Source organism: Rhinatrema bivittatum, chromosome 19, assembly GCF_901001135.1.
Source record: "Rhinatrema bivittatum chromosome 19, aRhiBiv1.1, whole genome shotgun sequence".
Classification (NCBI taxonomy): Eukaryota; Metazoa; Chordata; class Amphibia; order Gymnophiona; family Rhinatrematidae; genus Rhinatrema; species Rhinatrema bivittatum.
Genome location: NC_042633.1, coordinates 13,999,725 through 14,021,063, shown reverse-complemented (window position 1 = coordinate 14,021,063; position 21,339 = coordinate 13,999,725). Strand labels below are relative to the sequence as shown.

Sequence of the window (21,339 nt, the reverse complement as noted above, 5' to 3'; positions counted from 1 at the left end):
GCTCATAATGCAGAAAGTATTTTTAGCGCATGTGAGTTTAATTTTTACATCCACTCTGTTGATCAGCAGTTTCTCTTGAAAAAACAGGTTGCTGTGCAGATGCTACAATTTGTATAATAACACTTTTCATTAAAACCAGCATTATGCCTTCCCAGTTCCATAGCCTCATGGTGGCCCATGATGTCTTTACAGAACAGGCCATTCACAAATTGTGTTTTGAGGGGGAGCCATTGACATAATTTAGTAGCAATTCTATGAGGGCTCTGTAGAGGTAACAGTTGTTGCTCTGGCTGAAGAAGCAGTCTCTGAGGGTGACATCCAGCTGACTAAACAGAGAGTCCAAGGGGTAGTTCACCAAACTTACTTTGTTCCCGTATCACATTCAGAGCCATCCTATTTCACAATTTTATAGGTCATGTACAGCAGTGTTGCGGTCCCAGTCGCGGCAGCCGCAACTAGGCCCTTACCTCCTTGGTCCCGGCCCGTCTCCGAGGGTCTGCGGCCTGTTTCGCGGCATCCCCATGGGGGGGGACGCCACCGAGAAGCCCTGCCTGGACGCCTTCTCCCTGCGCGCGCGCATAATCCGCGCTTATGAAGGCCGTTTCCCGCCACTGGAAGCTCCGCCCTATCCATGACGTCAGACGCCGCGGCCTATGTAAGGCCGCCGTGGAGCCCAGGACTTTGCCTTGCAACAGGGTTCCTTGTTGCTCCGTGCCCCGGAGTGTGCTATTGCGTTAGCAACTCTGTTCCTGTCTGAGACTTGTTTCACTCTGTGCCCAAGTCTTGCTTCTGTCTGGCTTGCTTGCAGTAATCTGTTCTGCTTCAGTTCCAGTTTAGTTCCAGTAGCCAGTCCTGCTTCAGCTCCTGTCTGGTTCCAGTAGCCAGTTCTGCTTCAGTTCCTGCTTGCTTCAGTCCTAGCCTGCTTCAGTTCCTGCCAGACTCCTGATCCCTGCCTGCCTGCTCCAGCTCCAGCTTCCGTGATCTCCTAAGTCCCAGCGGCTGGGCTCCTACGGGCTCCTCCCGGTGGAGTACCGGAGTCAGGGCGCATCAAGGACGAGATTGCCGCCCGGGATCTCCCGGAAGATCTTAATGCCCTCATTGACATGGCTGCCCACATCGATCGCCGCCTGCAACAGCGAGCATGAGAGTTACGCACGACAAAGCACAGCCCTGCCCGCAGTTCCTCACGCCCGCTGCCTTCACCAAGGCCTGCCCGTCCTGATGTTTCTGCCTCTGAATCCATGCAGTTGGGACGTGCCCCGCTCTCCCTTGAAGAGAGACAATGCCGCCGCTCGATGGGCTTGTGCCTTTACTGTGGTCAGAAAGGCCATTTCTTGGCACGCTGCCAGGAGCATGCGGAAAACTCCAGAACCTAGGAGGTCGGGAGGAGCTCCTCCTAGGTTGTGCCACAGCTCCTCAGAGTATGATACCCATTACCTTGGAATTTCCTGGAGGGTCCTTAGAAACCCTCGCCTTCCTGGATTCCGGAGCTGGAGGTAATTTTATCCAGCAAGACTTGGTCTCTCAACTGCAGATTCCTACGCAGAGACGAGAAGTTCCACTCCGGATTACCTCCATTCAAGGAATGCTCCTTCCAGGTCGCATATTGACCGCCACGGCTCCCATCACAGTCCGCACCGGGGCAATCCACTCGAGGAGATAGCCTTCCTGATTCTCAAAAAGGCTGTCCACCCCGTGGTGCTGGGGCTGCCGTGGCTCCAAAAGCACTCGCCTGTGATCCAGTGGGATACTCTACAAATCACTAAGTGGAGTCCCTATTTCCTCTCTCATTGTATGAAGGTTCCCAAGCCTCCAGCACTTCTGCTTTGGCACTCCGCCCTTGGACCCCCAGCGCCATATGAGGACTTTACGGATGTCTTCTTGGAAACTAAAGCAGAGATTCTTCCGCAGCATCGTCCATATGACTGCACTATTGACTTGTTGCCCGGATCTATGCCACCTCGGGGTAGGGTGTACCCCTTGTCCCTGCCTGAGACACGGGCCATGTCGGAGTATGTTACTGAGAATTTGGCGAAAGGATTCATTCGCCCGTCAAAGTCGCCCGCCGGTGCGGGTTTCTTTTTCGTCAGCAAAAAAGATGGCTCCCTGAGGCCCTGTATCGACAACCGAGGGCTCAATGCAATTACCAAACGGGACTGCTACCCTCTCCCATTGATTCCAGAACTACTTGATCGGCTGCAAGGCGCAAGAGTCTTTACTAAGTTGGATCTACGCGGGGCCTACAACTTAGAATCCGTCCCGGGGACGAATGGAAGACCACGTTCAATACCCGGGATGGGCATTACAAATACCTCGTAATGCCCTTTGGCCTTTGTAACGCCCCAGCGGTCTTCCAACACCTGATGAATGACGTGCTACGGGATTTGCTCAACGTCTGTGTGATCGTCTACCTCGATGACATCCTGATCTACTCCCGTGACCTGCCTACGCACCGCCAGCATGTTCGCCAGGTGCTCCAAATCCTCAGAGAGCACAGCTTATACACTAAGCTTGAGAAATTCAGCTTTGAAAAGACTTCTTTGCTGTTCCTGGGGTATATTGTTTCGGCTGACGGCTTCCAGATGGATCCGGAGAAAGTCGCTGCAATTAGGAACTGGCCGCAGCCGAGGGGACTCAAGGCGTTGCAACGTTTCCTCGGCTTTGCTAACTTTTATAGGCATTTTATTCCCGGCTATTCTCGCATAGTGGCTCCTCTGACTGCGCTCACCCAGAAGGGAGCCAATGTGGTGGACTGGCCTGCCCAAGCCTGCCAAGCCTTCGAAGATTTGAAAAGAGCCTTCTTACAAGACACATGCCTCCACCATCCTGATCCCAGTCGGCCATTCGTGGTTGAGGTTGATGCCTCGAATGTAGCTGTTGGAGCAGTGCTGAGCCAGCACTCTGACACTGGACAGCTTCTCCCATGTTCCTTTTACTCTAGGAGGTTCTCCCCGGCTGAGAGTAATTACGGAGTCGGCGACAAAGAACTTCTCGCCGTGAAACTCGCCCTGGAAGAATGGAGGCAGTGGTTGGAGGGAGCCAATCACCCCTTCACCATTTACACGGATCATAAAAATCTCTCTTTCCTCCGCCAAGCCCAGCACCTGAACCCGAGACAGGCCCAGTGGTCTTTGTTTTTTGGACGATTTGACTTCACTCTGCGATATCGCCCTGGCTCAAAAAATGTGTGAGCAGATGCCCTGTCACGGTCCAACGACATTGAGGAAACTCCTGAGATGCCCCAGTACATTTTGGATCCCAGGAAACTGTGTCTCGCCGCCACCTCCGTGTCTTCCGAAGAAAAGACCGTAGTCCCACGCCACTCTCGAAGGGCCGTGCTGGCATGGGACCACGAATCCCTCACTGGAGGGCATGCGGGCCGTACCGGTACGCTAGATCTCCTCAATCGGTACTATTGGTGGCCAACGGTAAGACAAGATGTTCGTCTCTTCGTCGACTCCTGCCTCACCTGTGCATTGCAAAAACCGCTTGGCGAGAAACCTAGAGGGTTGTTACATCCCTTGCCTATCCCGGTGCAGCCCTGGATGCACATCTCCACAGACTTTGTGGTGGATCTCCCAGCATCAGACGGGAACACGGTCATCTGGGTTGTTGTGGATCGGTTCTCCAAAATGGCACATTTTGTTCCCCTGTTGAAATTGCCTTCAGCGCCTGACTTGGCTAATTTATTTGTTCTCAATAAACAGACAAAAGGAAAAACAAAATATAAATTTTATCTGCTACCACCGCACCGTTTTGCGGTGGTAGCACATAAAATTTGTATTTGGTTTTTCCTTTTGTCTGTTTATTGAGTACATTGGATGGAAAAACAGTAGCTCTTGTTTGAATTCTGTAATTTATTTGTTCAACATGCGTTCCGACTTCATGGTCTTCCCCAGGACATCGTATCAGACCGAGGACCACAATTCACTGCCTGCTACTGGAAGGCGTTATGTAAACGCTTCAAGGTCCAGTTGAGTCTCTCATCAGCCTTCCACCCTCAGAGTAACGGGCAGACTGAACGTACGAACCGGACTCTGAAGACCTTCCTGCGCTCCTTTGTAAACTAAAGACAAGACGATTGGGCCAAACTTCTCCCATGGGCGGAATTTTCATACAACAATCTTACACACTCCGCTACAGGAAGCTCTCCCTTCTTAGCTGTCTATGGGAAGCAACTTCGGCCGCCCTTGCCCTCGCCTGAACCCAGCGCACTGCCAGCAGTGCAACTTTCTGCCCGCCAGCTACTTGCCTTCTGGACGTCTATCCAAAAGAAGATGCAAAGAGCTGCCCTTGCTGCCAAAAGATGGGCAGACAGCCACCATCAGCCAGCACCAGTCTACCTCCCAGGGGACTGTGTTTGGCTGAGTACAAAGAATCTACAACTTCGGATTTCTTCCCGCAGACTCGCCCCAGATTCTGTGGACCATTCTGCATTGCTGAGCGCATAGGAGCCGTTTCCTATCACTTGCGCTTAACCTCTTCGATGCATGTGCACAATGTCTTCCATGTGTCACTTTTGAAGCCTCTCATCCTCTCCAAGTACCATCCCCGAGCTCCCGAATCTGCAGATCCTTCCGTGCCAGGAGATACCACGTACCAAGTCCGGGAGGTTCTAGATGTCAGATTCCATCAATGTCGCTGGGAATACCTCATCGCCTGGGAAGGTTGTGGATCTGAGGACAACACATGGGAGCCAGCCCACAACATCCTTGATAAGGACTTATTGAAAGCCTTCCATCAGGACCACCTAGGTAAACCCGGGCCTGCTAAGAGGGGGCATAAGAGGGGGGTACTGTTGCAGTCCCAGTTGCGGCAGCCGCAACTAGGCCCTTACCTCCTTGGTCCTGGCCCGTCTCCAAGGGTCTGCGGCCTGTTTCGCGGCATCCCCGCGGGGGGGACGCCGCCGAGAAGCCCTGCCTGTACGCCTTCTCCCTAGGCGCATGCACGCAATCCGCGCTTATGAAGGCCGTTTCCCGCCACTGGAAGCTCCGCCCTATCCATGACGTCAGACGCCGCGGCCTATGTAAGGCCACCGCGGAGCCCAGGACTTTGCCTTGCAACGGGGTTCCTTGCAGTTCTCTGTTGCTCCGCGCCCCAGAGTGTGCTATTGCGTTAGCAACTCCGTTCCTGTGTGAGACTTGATTCACTCCGTGCCCAAGTCTTGCTTCTGTCTGGCTTGCTTGCAGTAATCTGTTCTGCTTCAGTTCCAGTAGCCAGTCCTGCTTCAGCTCCTGTCTGGTTCCAGTAGCCAGTTCTGCTTCAGCTCCTGTCTGGTTCCAGTAGCCAGTGCTGCTTCAGCTCCTGTCTGGTTCCAGCAACCAGTCCTGCTTCAACTCCTGTCTGGTTCCAGTAGCCAGTCCTGCTTCAGCTCCCGCCTGGTTCAAGCAACCAGTCCTGCTTCAGTTCCTGTCTGGTTCGAGTAGCCAGTTCTGCTTCAGTTCCTGCTTGCTTCAGTCTGGCTTGCTTGCAGTAATCTGTTCTGCTTCAGTTCAGTTTAGTTCCAGTAGCCAGTCCTGCTTCAGCTCCTGTCTGGTTCCAGTAGCCAGTCCTGCTTCAGCTCCTGTCTGGTTCCAGTAGCCAGTTCTGCTTCAGTTCCTGCTTGCTTCAGTCCTAGCCTGCTTCAGTTCCTGCCAGACTCCTGATCCCCGCCTACCTGCTCCAGCTCCAGCTTCCGTGATCTCCTAAGTCCCAGCGGCCGGGCTCCTACGGGCACCTCCCGGGGGAGTACCGGCTTCCAGGGTGAATCACCTAAGTCCCAGCGGCCGGGCTCCTACGGGCTCCTCCCGGGGGAGCACCAGCTTCCAGGGTGAAGCTCACGTCTAGCTCCTGCCTGGTATCTGCCTCCCGACCTGTCACTCACCAGAGACTATAGTACACCTCTCCCCAGTCTCTCACAGGTTGGCCCAAGGGTCCACTAAACAGTTCACTCACAACACAGCAGCATATTATTTAAATCTATGTAATCTTGACTGTGGCTGGTGATATAAAAGGCCAAAGGTGAGATTTTCGATGGAACTGATAGCGAGGGTATTTCTACATAAATGCTTTTTTCAATACTGGTTTTGGTGGATAACAATTGAAACAGGGACAACTCCAATTTAATGCATTCTTCCGAACATTGGTGCACAAACGTCAAGGCACTTTGTTAAAAAATATCTTTCTCCCCAGAGACATCCATTCTCTTCTTAGCCTGGAACTTACACTTCTGAGACAAGATGACCTCTCACTTATTTCTTTTAAAAGATTTGGGAGGCCCCTGAAGAAGCATCTGGTTCTTTTTGTTTTTAAGGCTATTTAAATTACAGTCAAGCCTGACTCCATCTGGTCAGTGTCATCTTTCATCTTATTCTGAACAAATGTGCCCACATACCCCATTATATCTCAGGCTGTGTTTCTGGCCACACTTTTCACATGTGTATTAAATTCAAATCCGCCTTTTCAAAAGTGGCATTGCTTTTTTAAAGAGACTACAAAATATGTCGCCTTTCCCTATGCCATACTTGACAGGTGCCCCAAAATGGTAGCGCTAGAACACCCAATGTACAGATTAGCAATATTGCGTTCTCATCTTTCATTTCTATTCTTCATGTTCTGGGGTCGTGTATGATTCATGGGGGTGTCTCTTTATAGAAATTGCCTACGTCTTCATTCATGCTGTCCGTTAATGCTTCCACAGTTTTATGTTAGATTTTCTGCTGCGTAAATTTCAGATTATGGTTTCTGTTAACAAAAATTATGTATATTTGGTTTTGTTTAATGTTATTCTATGTGTGCGGATATTGTATTTCCACCAGCCCTACATCCCATAGCTGTAGGATCCTGCCTGCGGACCTAGCTGCAGGCAGTCTCTCACCTTTCATGGCCGGCCGCTGCCAACGCTATCCCTCCTTCTTCCGTGGCCTAGCGTCACCGCCCAGACTGCTGCTGCTCCTGCTTCTTTGCGGCATGGAGCCACCACAGGGGTCCTTGCCCAAGCGGCAGTAAGCTGCCGCTGCTTGTTGTCTCAACAGCAGGGGTGTCACTGCTGCCGTCGCTGCCTGTTTCCTCTTCCCACACGGCAGGACGCTGCCACCGGCTCCTGCTCTCTTGGTGCTCCATAGGTGCAGGCGCGCGCCTCTTCGGCGTTCTTAAAGGGCCAGTGCCGGGAAATGCCCCGCGACCCTCATCAATGATATCATCCGTCCAAGCCTGGTTCAGCCCTATAAAAGGGCTCTGCTTCAGTTCTTCAGGGCCTTCGGATCCGGTCTTCACAGCGTCTGTGATCTTCCTTCCAGTCCAGGTCCTCCTTGGTCCTCCTGTGTCTTAATGGATCTTTGTTCTATATTCTTCATGTTCTGGTCTCCTTCATCTTGATGTTTCTGGTGTCATCCTTCATCAGCGCTCCTTCGTCGCTTGTTCCTTGTTCCAGATGTCCTCATGTTCCTGATGTTCCAGATGTCCTGATGTTCCAGATGTCCTTGATGTCTGATGTTCCAGCCCTGAATCTGTCTTCCTCGTCTCCAGTTCTTTGTCCAGTTCCCATGTTCCTTGTCTCTTCAACTTTCCTGGCGTGCCACAGTCATGGTCCATGATTAGCCCATGGGGGGCTGTGTAGGGCGCCTTGTGGCACAAGGCCTACCTTCTCGTCTCTGGAAGGCTCCTGTTTTAATGCCCAGTTCCAGAATCTTCAATCCCTGCTTCAATCCCTGCTTCAACGGCAGGGAGAATGAAAGAAAACAGGATTTATATTCAGACAACAACCAACCATAACTGAATTGCACAGTCTAGGTAAACAAATAAGCGTGGGAGTAGCTTGCTTATTGCGGTGGTTACTACCCCTAACAAATTAACCAATTAACCAATTACTACCCCTAACAAATTTTCCAATTTGGCAAAAACGAATGCACATCTCTATTATATATGATCATTTCTACGGTGCAGGGCAGCCCTCTGGCAAAATGCATTACAACCTTCAGATTACCCATTTTAATCAGAGAGCAGGGCCATCATGTACGTTAGGAGGGACTAGACAGCATCAGTGAGCGAGCACTGCCACAACATGCAAGGGCAGCATTATCAAAAATGTGAAAGAAGCACTCACGAAGCACTTGCTATGTTTGTATGACAGAAGCACAGGAGGAGAACTTCACCAATAATGATCCAGGGGCTCCGTGAGTTGAGCCTTGGATTCCCAGACTGGCTTAGCTTAGGTGGGCCTCTGTGGATCTCCCGGAGAGATGACGGTGAGGTGTGCCCACCAAGAGAAGAGGTGTGTGGCTGTCAGAGAACAGGCGAGCTAGACCGGAACCGAGAGTACCAGAGACCACGGGTACAAGGCAGGAACTGAAGGTCCTCTGGGTAGGTTAGGCAGCACATAGTGGTCCAGCTCGAAGAAGGCCATGGGCACCGTCAAAGCAGGCAGGCCTGGTGGTCACAGGAGAAGCAAAGAGAGTGTCTGAATGGAGCGCAAGGGTCAAAGCTTGGGTATCCGTCCGAGGATGGTCAGCCAAAGCAAAGGTCAGTTCCAGGCATCAGTCCGAGTGTGGTCAGAGGCAAGCAGAGGTCAGTTCCAGGTATCAGTCCAAGCGTGGTCAGAGGCAAGCCGAGGTCAGTACCGGGTATCAGTCCAAGAAGGTACAACCTGGGTAGCGGAATGTGGACAAGGAATCAGGAACAGATGCTGGAACACAGGAAGGACCACGGGAACACAGGAACGCAGGAACACTGGAACAAGCACAGGAACAAGGAACACAGGAACACTGGAACAAGCACAGGAACAAGGGCGGCAACTAGCTTCACACTGAAGAGACGACCCGTTTGCCAAGGCGAAGAGTGAGTGGCTGAGCCCTGCCTGTTACGCAGGGCTCAGGTGACATCACTGTTGGGCACCACAGAGCGGTTTCCCGCAGCAGCGCCTTTAAACGTTGGCCTTGTCCGCATGCACCTAGGGGTAGGGCCGAGGAGGCCGAGGCTGCGGAGCCCCGAATCGAACCACGGTGTGAGGCCTGGGAGCTGGAAGGAGCCAGAGATGCGGGTGCCAGGCATCTGGGGTGCAGGTGACTTGCTGCGGCAGCCGGCAAGGAGGGACCGGGACCTCCGGAGGGACGCAAGAGGTGAGCAGGCTTGGCAGTGGCCTTAGCTTGGCCGGGGCGCGCAACAGCTTGGTTCACAGCATCACAATTAAAACTCAGTTTGTTTTGGTTTTACTGTCCATGCATGGCTGTGACATAATTTCCGGACCTTTTATAAAAGCCACCATCTTGGAGGTGTGACATTTTGTGTCTACAGGCACCTGCTACCATGTTGAAAAATGTATTTCTGGTTCTGGTCTGCATCATCCACAAAGGCCAAACAGGGGGCGTGACCAGAAGTGAAATCATCAAAAAGGGTCAAAAGGGGTTAGGGAATAGGTGGGGCTATGATGGATGTCAACAAAGGGGTGGGTATAGAGTGAGGAAAGGGGTGGGGATTAACCCAAAAGTTAACTCTGATTGGTTAAGGGGGTGCAAGAGGGAAGTGATTAAAACCCCCATTCTTTTGCACCTGTGTACCTAAAACAGCAAATTGTCATACTCAGCCACTGAAAGAGGGAGGGTTGCCACACACAAAGGGGGGCATTAAACTTGAAGTTATTTTTCTATGCAAGATTTCACCACACTGTACTATTGAAGCCTGACATATATTTGATGTTTCTATCATATCCTCACGTTCCCCTCTTTCCTACAGCAAATTCATTTTGTGTGCCTTAAGATCCTCTTTTCGGAGTTTCTGTTTCAGGCCTTTTAGCATTTTAGTAACCCTTATCTCAACTGCTTCCATCCCCTCAGATCACTTTTCCAGTCTTTATTTTTTTTCACCTTTTCCATTGTGTGTCTAATCTTATACACCACTCTTATCTGAAATAAAGAGCCTCTTGGTCCATTATTAATAGACAAATTTGCTCTGTCCCCCTCCACATTTCTCTCTGTTAAGGCTCCTGCCTCTACCTGCAGTGAGAGCTGTGGTCCTGGGTTCCGGAAGGCCATTCTAGAAGGGCAACCTGCCTGCTGCTTTGACTGCATTCCCTGCTCCAAAGAAGAGTTTAGTAACCAAACCGGTGAGTGCTATGAAGTCCACTCAGTAGTGAGCATATTTAGTAGGATGGAGGGATGGTATTAGAGGGTACAATGGTTCTGTCTAGGTCAGTTTAAAGGACAAAATCATTACAGGGTATGCAGTTACAGTTCCGAGCAAATCCTTAAAGACCAACATGTTCCAGCATATTTATGAAAATCTTAAAAAGTAGATTTTTCTAGTGAAGAATTGCCTTGTGTTTTATTTATTTATTTCAAAAAAACATTTACATTTGCAATCCAACATACTCAGCGGGGTACAAGAAACATACATAATAAAAAGAAAAAGATAACTTCCAACTGATATCAATAAATGTAAAGATTGTATCACATACCAAACATTGGCGTTAGTCAAACTTAGTTCAAGTACCAACTCAGTAGAAGCACAAACAACATTGTCAAAAGAAACCATGTCTACAAACCCCAAAGTTAAAAGAAGGACTGCAGGAAGATGTTATTCCTTAGTTACAAACAGGAAATGAATCCCTCTTCATCGCCAAAAGCTTGCCTAAAAAAATAAAGTTTACACCATCTTACTGAATGTTTGAAAGCACTAAACATAATTATATCTCTTGTGATGTTTCTTGAAATGAAGTCCCTCAAAGGTTTGTGTTATGGTCTGTGGACCCTTGGGCCGGCCTGCGGATGATGAAGAAGTGTTGAGGAGAATTCCGCAGAAGATGTAGTGGCCAGGAGGTGGAACGGAGCCTGGAGACCAACCAGGAGCTTCACCACTGAGGACCCGAGCTGCTTGGACATAGGAGCGGTCTCCTGGAGAGGAAAGTCCAAGATGAAATCTGGATGTTGCAGAGGAGGCAGAGAAGCAGGATATAAGGATGGTCCGAAGGTCAGGGCTGGCAGCAGATGGGAACTCCAAAAGACCTACCGAACTCAGGAACCAGGAAGACAAGCCAAAGGATCAGGATAAGGCTGGATATGGAACAAAGGCTGTATCTGGAACAAAGGCTGCATCAGGAACAAAGGCTGGAACAGCAACTTGAAGACTCCAGGGAACGAACCTCGTTGCAAGGTGATCTTCTGAGGCAGGAGCTGGGTTGTGGATTCTCAATGTGTTGGGAAGACGTAAGCGATAGGACACTGCACTCACTCTCTCAGCAACTCTAAATGGCCCAAAGAACTTAGGTGCCAGGTGCTTAGAAGGTAGACAAAGGTGAATGTTCTTAGTGCTTAGCCAAACCTTGTCTCCAGGCAGAAACACTGGGGCCGGGCGACAGTGTCGATCGGCAAATCTTTTGGCTGTAGCAGCCTTGTGCTCTAGTTTCACTTGAATAGAGTTCCAAAGGGCAGGAAGCTGTTGAGCCGACATCTGGGCTGCTGGAGATGGTACCACTAATGGGAGTGGTAAAGGTAATTTGGGTTGCTTCCCATACACCAGCTAGAAGGGAGTTCTCCCTGTGGACGAATGGGTGTGATTATTGTAAGAAACTTCAGCCCAGGATATCAGGGACACCCAATTTCTTGTCTCTCTGCTATGAAGGCTTGAAGGAAAGTCTTCAAGGAACAATTAGTATGCTCTGCTTGTCCATTACTCTGGGGATGGAATGCGGAGGTGAGATACAACTGGACCCCACATTTTTTGCACAGAGCTCTCCAATATCTAGCTGTAAACTGTGGACCTCTGTCAGAAATGATATGAAGAGGCAACCTATGAGTTTGGAAGATGTGCTGCGGAAAGAGTTGGGCCAACTCTGGCACGGAAGGAAGCTTGGATAGTGGTACAAAGTGGGCCATCTTGAAAATCGGTCCACAGTGACCCAAATGACTTTTTTCCCTTCAGATAGCGGTAGATCAACTATGAAATCCATGGATAAATGTGTCCATGGTTCCACTGGAATTGGCAGGGGTTGTAGAAGTCCCCAAGGATGACCTGGTAAGGGCTTCTGCTTGGCACAAGTTGGGCAAGAGCTTACATACATTTGGATGTCCTGTCCCATGTGAGGCCACAAATAGTAGTGGGAAAGGAGCTCCAAAGTTCTTACTCTTCCAGGATGTCCGGCTGTGAGAGAGTCATGTGCCCATGCAAGAACTTTTCTTCTTAAACATCTTGGAATTACAGTCTTGCCTACTGGGGCTACGTCGGTACTTGCCATACTGACCCTTACTGGGTCTAGGATGTACTGAGGTGGGTTACCCAATTCTTCGAGTTCTGTGGTACGGGATAATGCGTTGGCCCATATGTTCTTGGTTGCAGGCCTATAATGCAGGGAGAAGTCAAAGTGGCTGAAGAATAGTGACCAGCGGGCTTGCCTGGGATTCAGATGCTGAGCTCGACATAAGAATTCCAAATTCTTGTGATCTGTATATACTACAATGGAGTGTTGAGCCCCCTCAAACCACTGCCGCCACTCTTCAAATGCCAACTTGATGGCTAGGAGTTCTTTGTCCCCAATACCATAGTTCTTTTCTGCTGCAGAAAACCTTCGAGAGAAGTAAGAGCAAGGAAATTAACTTCCTTTGGCTGGAAACTTGGCTGAAAACTGCACCCACTGCAATATCGGAAGCATCCACTTCCACAACAAAAGGTCGCTGGGGATCTGGGTGATGTAGACAAGTGTCCAATAAAAAGGCCTCTTTCAAGTCTTCGAACACACGGCATGCCGCCAGGGGCATTCCTTGGCGTTAGCCCCCTTCTTAGTAAGCGCTGTGAGGGGTGCAACACTTAGGGAATAGTGAGGTATAAACTGCCTATAAAAGTTCGCAAAACTCAGAAAGCGTTGGAGGGCTTTTATTCCTACAGGCCGAGGCCATTGCTTGATGGCGGACACCTTGTCTGGATCCATATGGAACCCAGTGGACGAGACAATGTAGCCCAAGAAGGGGAGTGACTCCTGCTCAAACAGGCATTTTTCCAATTTTGCAAAAAGATGATTGTCTCTCACGAACTGTAAGACCTGTTTCACGTGCTGATGGTGAGTAGTCACATCTTTGGAATAAATCAAGACATCGTCTAGATAATAACAGATGAATGTAGCATCTCCAGAAGTACCTCGTTCATCAAGTTTTGGAAGACCACTGGAGCATTACATAACCCGAAGGGCATAACAAGGTACTCGTAATGTCCATCCCGGGTATTGAAGGCAGTCTTCCATTCATCCCCGGGGTTGATTTGGACAAGGTTATAAGCTCCACGGAGATCAAGCTTAATAAATACCTTATCCCTCTGCAGTCTGTCGAGTAGTACAGGAATGAGGGGTAACAGTTACTTATCCCGTTGTGTGATTGCATTTAGTCCTCTATAGTCAATGCAGGGCCTGAGAGACCCATCCTTCTTCCCTACAAAGAAGAAACCCGCTCCAGCTGGAGACTTGGAGGGACGGATGAATCCGTGGGCTAGGTTTTCCGTGATGTATTTTGACATAGCTTGTGTCTCCGGGAGGGACAACAGATAAACTCGCCCTCTGGGGCGGTGTTGTACCAAGCAGTAAATCAATAGCACAGTCGAACGAATGATGCTGTGGTAGAAGCTCCGCCTTTTCTTTGGAAAACACATCTGTAAAATCAGCACATTGGGAAGGTAGTGCTAGCGAAGTGGTCATCAATGCAACACCGGAGCAAAGCAATGTCGGTAGGCAGGTTGAGAAACAATTCGAACTCCAGTCTGCCACTTGTAGGGTATCCCAATGGATAACAGGGGAGTGTCTTTGGAGCCAGGGTAACCCCAAAACAATGGGGTGGACTGCTTTTTCTAAGACCAAGAAAGTTATCTTCTCTGTGTGAAGAACTCCAGTTCAGAGGGTTACTGGTGTGGTAGAGGCAGCGACACATCCAGGAAGCAGTGTGCCACGAATGGAAGTAATCCGCAGTGGTGGGTTACGAGGATGAACCGGAAACTGGAGTTGTTGTACCAAGTCGGACAGGACAAAGTTCCCTCCTGCCCCTGAGTCGATAAACACGAGTGTAGAGAAGGTCCCTCTGGGATACTCTAGGGTTACTGGGATCGTACATTGAGGAGCAGGATTGATACAGCCTAGGGACAGCTCCTCTGTGACGCCTAGGCTATGGCATTTTCTGAACGTTCTTTACACTGGGCCAGGAAGTGGCCCTTGCCGCCACAATACAGGCAGAAGCCCAGCGTTCGACGTCGTCTTCTCTCCTACGGCGTCAGAGAGCTACGTCCCAGCTGCATGGGTTCTTCTGTATGTGGGTCTGTATGGAGGTTCGACTGAGGTTGAGGAGACGTCAGAGGCCTGGAGAAAGCCGGGGCCGGAGAGACATGTCTCCGAGGCAAACGAACCTTACGAGCCCTTTGTTGAAGCCGGCGGTCAATCCTACCCGCCATATCGATCAGGTTGTTGAGATCATCTGGAAGGTCTCTGGCTGCTAGTTCATCCTTTATGCGAACGGATAGTCCTCCAAGGAAAATGCCACACAAGCTGTCCTCTCGCCAACCCAACTATGTGGCCAGAGTGGGGAACTCGATGGTGTAATCTGCCAGTGACCACAACCCCTGGCGCAGCTGTAAAACTTCCGTGGTTGCAGTGGAGTGACATGCTGGCTCGTCAAAAACCTGTTTGAAGTTGAGCACAAATTTCTGGAGGTTACTCAGCATGGAATCATTGCGCTCCCACAAAGGCGAAGCCCAGGCCAGGGCCCTCCCATCCAGTAATGACAGGATGTAAGCGACTTTCACTGAATCAGATGGGAACTGAGTTGGCAGAAGAGAGAACCTTATATAGCATTGGTTTAGGAACCAACGGCAGTGCTTGGCCTCACCAGCATAACGAGGAGAAGCTGGCAACTGTGTGGAAGCCGCTGGCCCAGGAACTGGAACCGGAGGGTGAACCGGGGGAGCCTCTAGTGGATTGGCAGCCAAGCGATTAGCCAATTGCTCGACGGTTGATGCCAGGACGTCCAGACAGTGGTACTGCTGCTGTAGTCATTGTGCCATTCCCGGAATGGCCTGTAGTACAGAAATATCCTCCGGGTCCATTTCCTTGCAAACTGTTATGGTCTGTGGACCCTTGGGCCAGCCTGTGGATGATGAAGAAGTGTTGAGGAGAATTCAGCAGAAGATGTAGTGGCTGGGAGATAGAATGGAGTCGGGAGACCAACCAGGAGCTTCACCACTGGAAGCCCGAGGTCCCACCAGGAGGAGCCCTTGAAGACCCTAGCCGCTTGGACGTAGGAGCTGTCTCCCGGAGAGGTAAGTCCAAGATGAAATCCAGATGTCACAGAGGAGGCAGAGAAGCAGGATGTAAGGACGGTGCGAAGGTCAGGCCTGGCAGCAGATGGGAACTCCAAAAGATGTACCGAAGTCAGGAACCAGGAAGACAGGCCAAAGGATCAGGACAAGGCTGGATCTGGAACAAAAGCTGGATCAGGAACAAAGGATGGAACAGGAACAAAGGCTGGAACTGCAACTTGAAGACTCCAGGGAGCGAACATCATTGCAAAGCAATGTTCTGAGGCAGGAGCTGGGTTTAAATACCCTGCTGGCGTCTGACATTATCTCAGGGGCTGGCCGAGGTTTCCTGCCAAGGTCTCTTTAAATTTGCATCTCTTGCATGCGCGCATGCCTATGGGGCGGGCCTATGGAGAGGAGCTCGGTGGCATCTCCCTCGTGGAGATGCCTCCACAGAGAAGGCCAGTCAAGGCTCAGAGCGCGTCGAGGAATGCTGTGGCCTGCTGGGCGGCCTGAAGGAGGCAAGGACCCGGTCGCAGGACCTGCGACCGGGTCACAACAGTTTGTAGATCTTATGTAATTTATGATGTGATATCTTAAAAAAAAAGACCTATGAAGAACTAGAAGATAACAATCTGTATCTATCATATGTATGGTGTTATCTGTCTTTTGGAGGGCTTTGATTTGGATACATGAGTAGCCAGCAGGGAGTGATCTCCATCATCTGACACACATACTATGCAAACCTGCACATCCCTGGAAAACACAGTGGCAATGACTGATAGAGTAAAGGGTTCTGGAAGACTACATGAGAGAGGACATCAGCAAACTTGCAAATATGTGGTGAGACAGGGAATGAGTCTGAGGGTCAGACAGGGGGGATAGACACGAGTACTGGGTTCATTCATATGTATTACCTGTTGAAAATGTTTTTTTTAATTCTTTATTTATCATTATCATTATTTTCCATGATTGACAAAGCAGTTAGTTAGTTTACTTCACATTATTCCAAACTTACATATTCATATCTGAAGAAAGACAATAGTAAACAATATAATCTACTCTTAGGGGCGGATTTTCAGCGCCCTGCTCGCCTAAATCCGCCCAAAACCGGGCGGATTTAGGCGAGCAGGGCCCTGCGCGCCGGTAAGCCTATTTTACATAGGCCTACCGGCGCGCGCAGACCCCGGGACTCGCGTACGTCCCGGGGTTTTCGGAGGGGGGCGTGTCGGGGGCGTGTCGGGGGCGGGCCCGGTCGACGCGGCGTTTCGGGGGCGTGTCGGCCGCGTTTTGGGGGCGGGTACGGGGCGTGGCTACGGCCCGGGGGCGTGGCCGCGCCCTCCGTACCCGCCCCCAGGTCGCGGCCCGGCGCGCAGCAGGCCCGCTGGCGCGCGGGGATTTACGTCTCCCTCCGGGAGGCGTAAATCCCCCGACAACGGTAAGGGGGGGGTGTAGACAGGGCCGGGTGGGTGGGTTAGGTAGGGGAAGGGAGGGTAAGGTGAGGGGAGGGCAAAGGAAAGTTCCCTCCGAGGCCGCTCCGATTTCGGAGCGGCCTTGGAGGGAACGGGGGGAGGCAGCGCGGCTCGGCGCGCGCAGGCTATACAAAATCGATAGCCTTGCGCGCGCCGATCCAGGATTTTAGTGGATACGCGCGGCTCCGCGCGTATCTACTAAAATCCAGCGTACTTTTGCTTGAGTCTGATGCGCAAGCAAAAGTAGGCTGTTCGCGCGCCTCTTAAAATCTACCCCTTAGGGTCATTGTGGTAAAAACATGGGAACAATATTCAAATATTAAAAAAAAAAAAGAAAGACTTGAAAGGAGAATACATCAACCTCTATCTTTAAACCACCTGACATAGTTGGGTTAACTGATTTCTACTTTATTTTTTTCCAGATAGTTTTTCATGTCTAATGGTTCATAAAAAATATATCTATTTCCTTTATGCCTCATTAGGCATTTGCAGGGATACCTAATATTAACCTGGGCACCTATAACTCTGGCTTCCTTAGCTAATCCCACAAAGACTTTCCTACGAGTCTGGGTGTCTGGGTAAATCCATAGTTTTTGACCATAGTAAAGCTTGTTATGGTTCTTTAGGAACATCCTAAGAACTAAATCTCTATCAACAGGATACTTAAAAGAGACTAATAAGGTTCCTCCTGTTTTCATCTCATGCCCACTTTTAGATGTAGGAACATAATAAATTTTTAATATTTCTGGTAATTTATCAGAAGATATCAATAAAATATCTTTGAGATATTTTTTAAATTGTTCCTTAAGCGAGATCATCTTTACACTAGGAAAATTAAGGACTCTCAAATTTAAATATCTTAATTTATTTTCCATATTTTCTAACCAAGAAAGCAAAGAGGAAGGCGATCTATGATAGCCGTTAGGATAAACACAAAAATAGATACCTGGATCTTTTTCAATTGTTTATTCAAACAGAGATGTGTTCACAATTCGCCCGACTCAGGCCGAGTTTCGCGGCTCAAAAGCCGCTGCCTCAGGGGCTTCAACAATCCACAGTCGTAATTAGAACTTAGAGGTTAGATTCTCATCCAATATACAATCAATGATTGTCATACAGTATGAGCAGAGACCTGAAGCTGTGCACTGCTGTGAAAGTTGACTCTTGCATTGCTGACAATCATTGATTGTATATTGGATGAGAATCTAACCTCTAAGTTCTAATTACGACTGTGGATTGTTGAAGCCCCTGAGGCAGCGGCTTTTGAGCCGCGAAACTCGGCCTGAGTCGGGCGAATTGTGAACACGTCTCTGTTTGAATAAACAATTGAAAAAGATCCAGGCATCTATTTTCATATTTTCTAACCTCCTCTTTAACATATACTCTGACTGTATCATTGTAGATTGTACCTCTTGAACTGAAGATATTTTATTTGTAACTTCTTTAATTTGTTCCTAACTGTTGAAATTTCAGTGGGTGTCAGCAGATAATATTAATTATCTCAGTTCTTTTGGATGGTTGAATAGAAAATAACACATTTGAAAGTGTTCTTCCTTTCATGAGACTAGTGAGGGAACAAATATTGCAAGCCTTTTGTACATGGAGTTCTATGGTAAAAAGTTCAAGGGATACTGTGTCCATTTAGACTTTATTAAATGGATTTCACCAGCAGGACAATAAGCCTATTTTAATTTGCCAAAGTTTAATCTAACTTATTAATTTACAAATTACCTTTCAATTTGTAAATGAATACTAAAGGCAGGATTCAAAATAGAAAGCCTCCACAAGCAAGTAACATTGAAAAAACTGCAACTTCAATTCAATCATAACAAATAATAAACAAAATAATAATGCCTCTAAAATCAAGCTACATAGATATATCTTATATCTCAACAAGGTAAGAGATACAAAGAAGATGGGAAAAGGTAAAGAATTTCTCAAGATGAATGATTCTCCCTTTATGATTATCCTCATCATAGCCAGATCTGGAATTGCTTCTTCTTACAGATGCCAAGGAGTGTATGAAGTGCCCAAAAGACCAATGGCCAACCAAGAGACAAGATGGATGCCAGAAGAAGACAATCGAATTTCTGTCCTATCTAGAACCCTTGGGTATGGTCCTGGCAGTTATCTCTGTGCTTGGTGCCCTGATGTCAGCCGCCATCCTTGTTATCTTCATCCAGAACCGCAACACACCAGTTGTAAAAGCAAACAACCGTGAACTTAGCTACCTCCTGTTATTAGCTCTCATCCTGTCCTTCGGGTGCTCATTAATATTCATAGGCCACCCCACAACATTGACATGCATGGTGCAACAGATGACATTTGGAATTGTATTTGCCATCTGCATCTCTTGCCTCCTGGCCAAGACCATCATGGTGGTCATAGCCTTCAAGGCCACCAAGCCAACCAGCAACCTAAAGTTATTGGTGGGACCACGGGTGTCCAATGCATTGGTATTAGCCTGTAGCCTGATTCAGGTCATCATCTGTGTCTCTTGGCTGATCAAGGCTCCTCCATTTTACCAAATGAACATGAAATCCCAGATGGGAAAGATAATCCTTGAATGTAATGAAGGGTCATTATTTGCATTCTACTACATGCTGGGATACATGGGCTTCTTAGCTACTATCAGCTTCATTGTAGCCTTTTTAGCTAGAAGGTTACCCGACAGCTTTAATGAGGCTAAGTTCATCACCTTTAGCATGATTACATTCATTGCTGTCTGGCTCTCTTTCATTCCTGCTTATCTAAGCACAACCGGGAAATACACAGTGGCTGTGGAAATATTTGCAATTTTGACCTCCAGTGTTGGGTTGTTGGGTTGTATATTCTTCCCTAAATGTTATATCATCCTATTTAGACCAGACATGAACACCAAGGAATTCCTAATGGGGAAGGCCACAGGGAGCCTCACGAAAACAAATTAATTGCATTGTAGCATATTGATTAATAAATATCTCAGTTTACATGATGTAAACTTTTTTCTGAAAATAAGTTTTCTTGTAGCAGTAGCGCTAGTAAATTGAAAACGAACTTTGCTCATAGCTGATCTAAAAAATTGACCCCTCTGTGAAGTTGAACATTAGAACGTAAAGATAATATAATCTCTGCCAATCTAGTTCTACCTGAGATTGTAAACACTTCCCTTAAAATTTATAAAGCATGGTGGCATTTCTGATAGAGCAATCACTATCCAAAGTTTGTGTGACCCAGACTACATCCTTACGTTCACTTCATCCATTTTCACAGCCATTTCTCTCTCTCATCCTGTAAAACGGGATTTACCTGTTAAACTCGCTGGACCGAAAGCTCATTCCATGGCCCATGGCCCATACATGTCTGCTGGCCCTGGCCGCATGGTCTTCCAATGCCGCATCACCCCAGCTGCTTCTGATTGCCCCCGCATGGCTTCATTCTGACAGCACGGGAGGAAGCCATGCCGCGCTGCTCCAGCCATCCTCTCCTCGATGCAGCAGGATGCTGGGGGAACATCAGGGCTGAGCTACCCTCCCAGTACCCATCTCCTCCTCCTCTCTATGGGGTAGATTTTCAAAGTAGAGCGTATAGTAGGGGTGTGCATTCGGATTGACCGCATTAGTAAAACGCAACTCATATTTTTTTTTTACTTAAAAAATTGATTCGACATAAACGATCGGATTTCCCACATATCGAACATAGATATGTTCGATATGTGGGAAATCGCGATTGTTGAGCCAAAATAAAAATATAAACCCCCTCACCCTCCTTAATCCCCCCCCCCCCCGACTTACCACAACTCCCTGGTGATGGAGCGAGGAGTGAGGACGCCATTTCTGCAATCCTTGGCGAGAAGCATGTGACGTCGGCGGCACGTCGAGTGACGCCGGCGTCACGTGATTCCCGGCTCGTTCGCGCCGGACGGCTCGTTCGGCCCAAAAAGAACTTTTGGCCAGCTTGGGGGGGCCCCCAAGCTGGCCAAAAGTTCTTTTTGGGCCGAACGAGCCGTCCGGCGCGAACGAGCCGGGAATCACGTGGCGCCGCGTCACTCAGACGCGACGTCACGTGATTCCCGGCAAGTTCGCGCCGGACGGCTCGTTCGGCGCGAACAAGCCGGGAATCACGTGACGCCGACGTCACGTGATTCCCGGCAAGTTCGCGCCGGACGGCTCGTTCGGCCCAAAAAGAACTTTTGGCCAGCTTGAGGGGGTCAGGAGGCCCCCCCAAGCTGGCCAAAAGTTCTTTTTGGGCCGAACGAGCCGTCCGGCGCGAACTTGCCGGGAATCACGTGACGTCGCGTCTGAGTGACACGGCGCCACGTGATTCCCGGCTCGTTCGCGCCGGACGGCTCGTTCGGCCCAAAAAGAACTTTTGGCCAGCTTGGGGGGGTCAGGAGGCCCCCCCAAGCTGGCCAAAAGTTCTTTTTGGGCCGAACGAGCCGTCCGGCGCGAACGAGCCGGGAATCACGTGACGCCGCGTCACTCGACGTGCCACCGACGTCACATGCTTCTCGCCAAGGATTGCAGAAATGACGTCCTCACTCCTCGCTCGATCACCAGGGAGTTGTGGTAAGTCTGGGGGGGGGATTAAGGAGGGTGAGGGGGTTTAATTTTTTTTTTGCACATATGTACATATACCCAACTCATTGGAT

The 21,339-nt window shown here is 49.3% G+C and overlaps 1 protein-coding gene across 1 annotated transcript; it reads left to right on the top strand.

Annotated features, from left to right (window-relative positions):
- Window positions 1-2,363: 2,363 nt before the first annotated feature.
- On the top strand, window positions 2,364-19,639 carry LOC115080251 (vomeronasal type-2 receptor 26-like). Its single transcript, XM_029584407.1, has 3 exons — window positions 2,364-2,996; window positions 9,955-10,078; window positions 18,717-19,639. The coding sequence occupies exons 1-3, from the start codon at window positions 2,364-2,366 to the stop codon at window positions 19,637-19,639; spliced, it is 1,680 nt and encodes a 559-aa protein (XP_029440267.1).
- The last annotated feature ends 1,700 nt before the right edge of the window (window positions 19,640-21,339 follow it).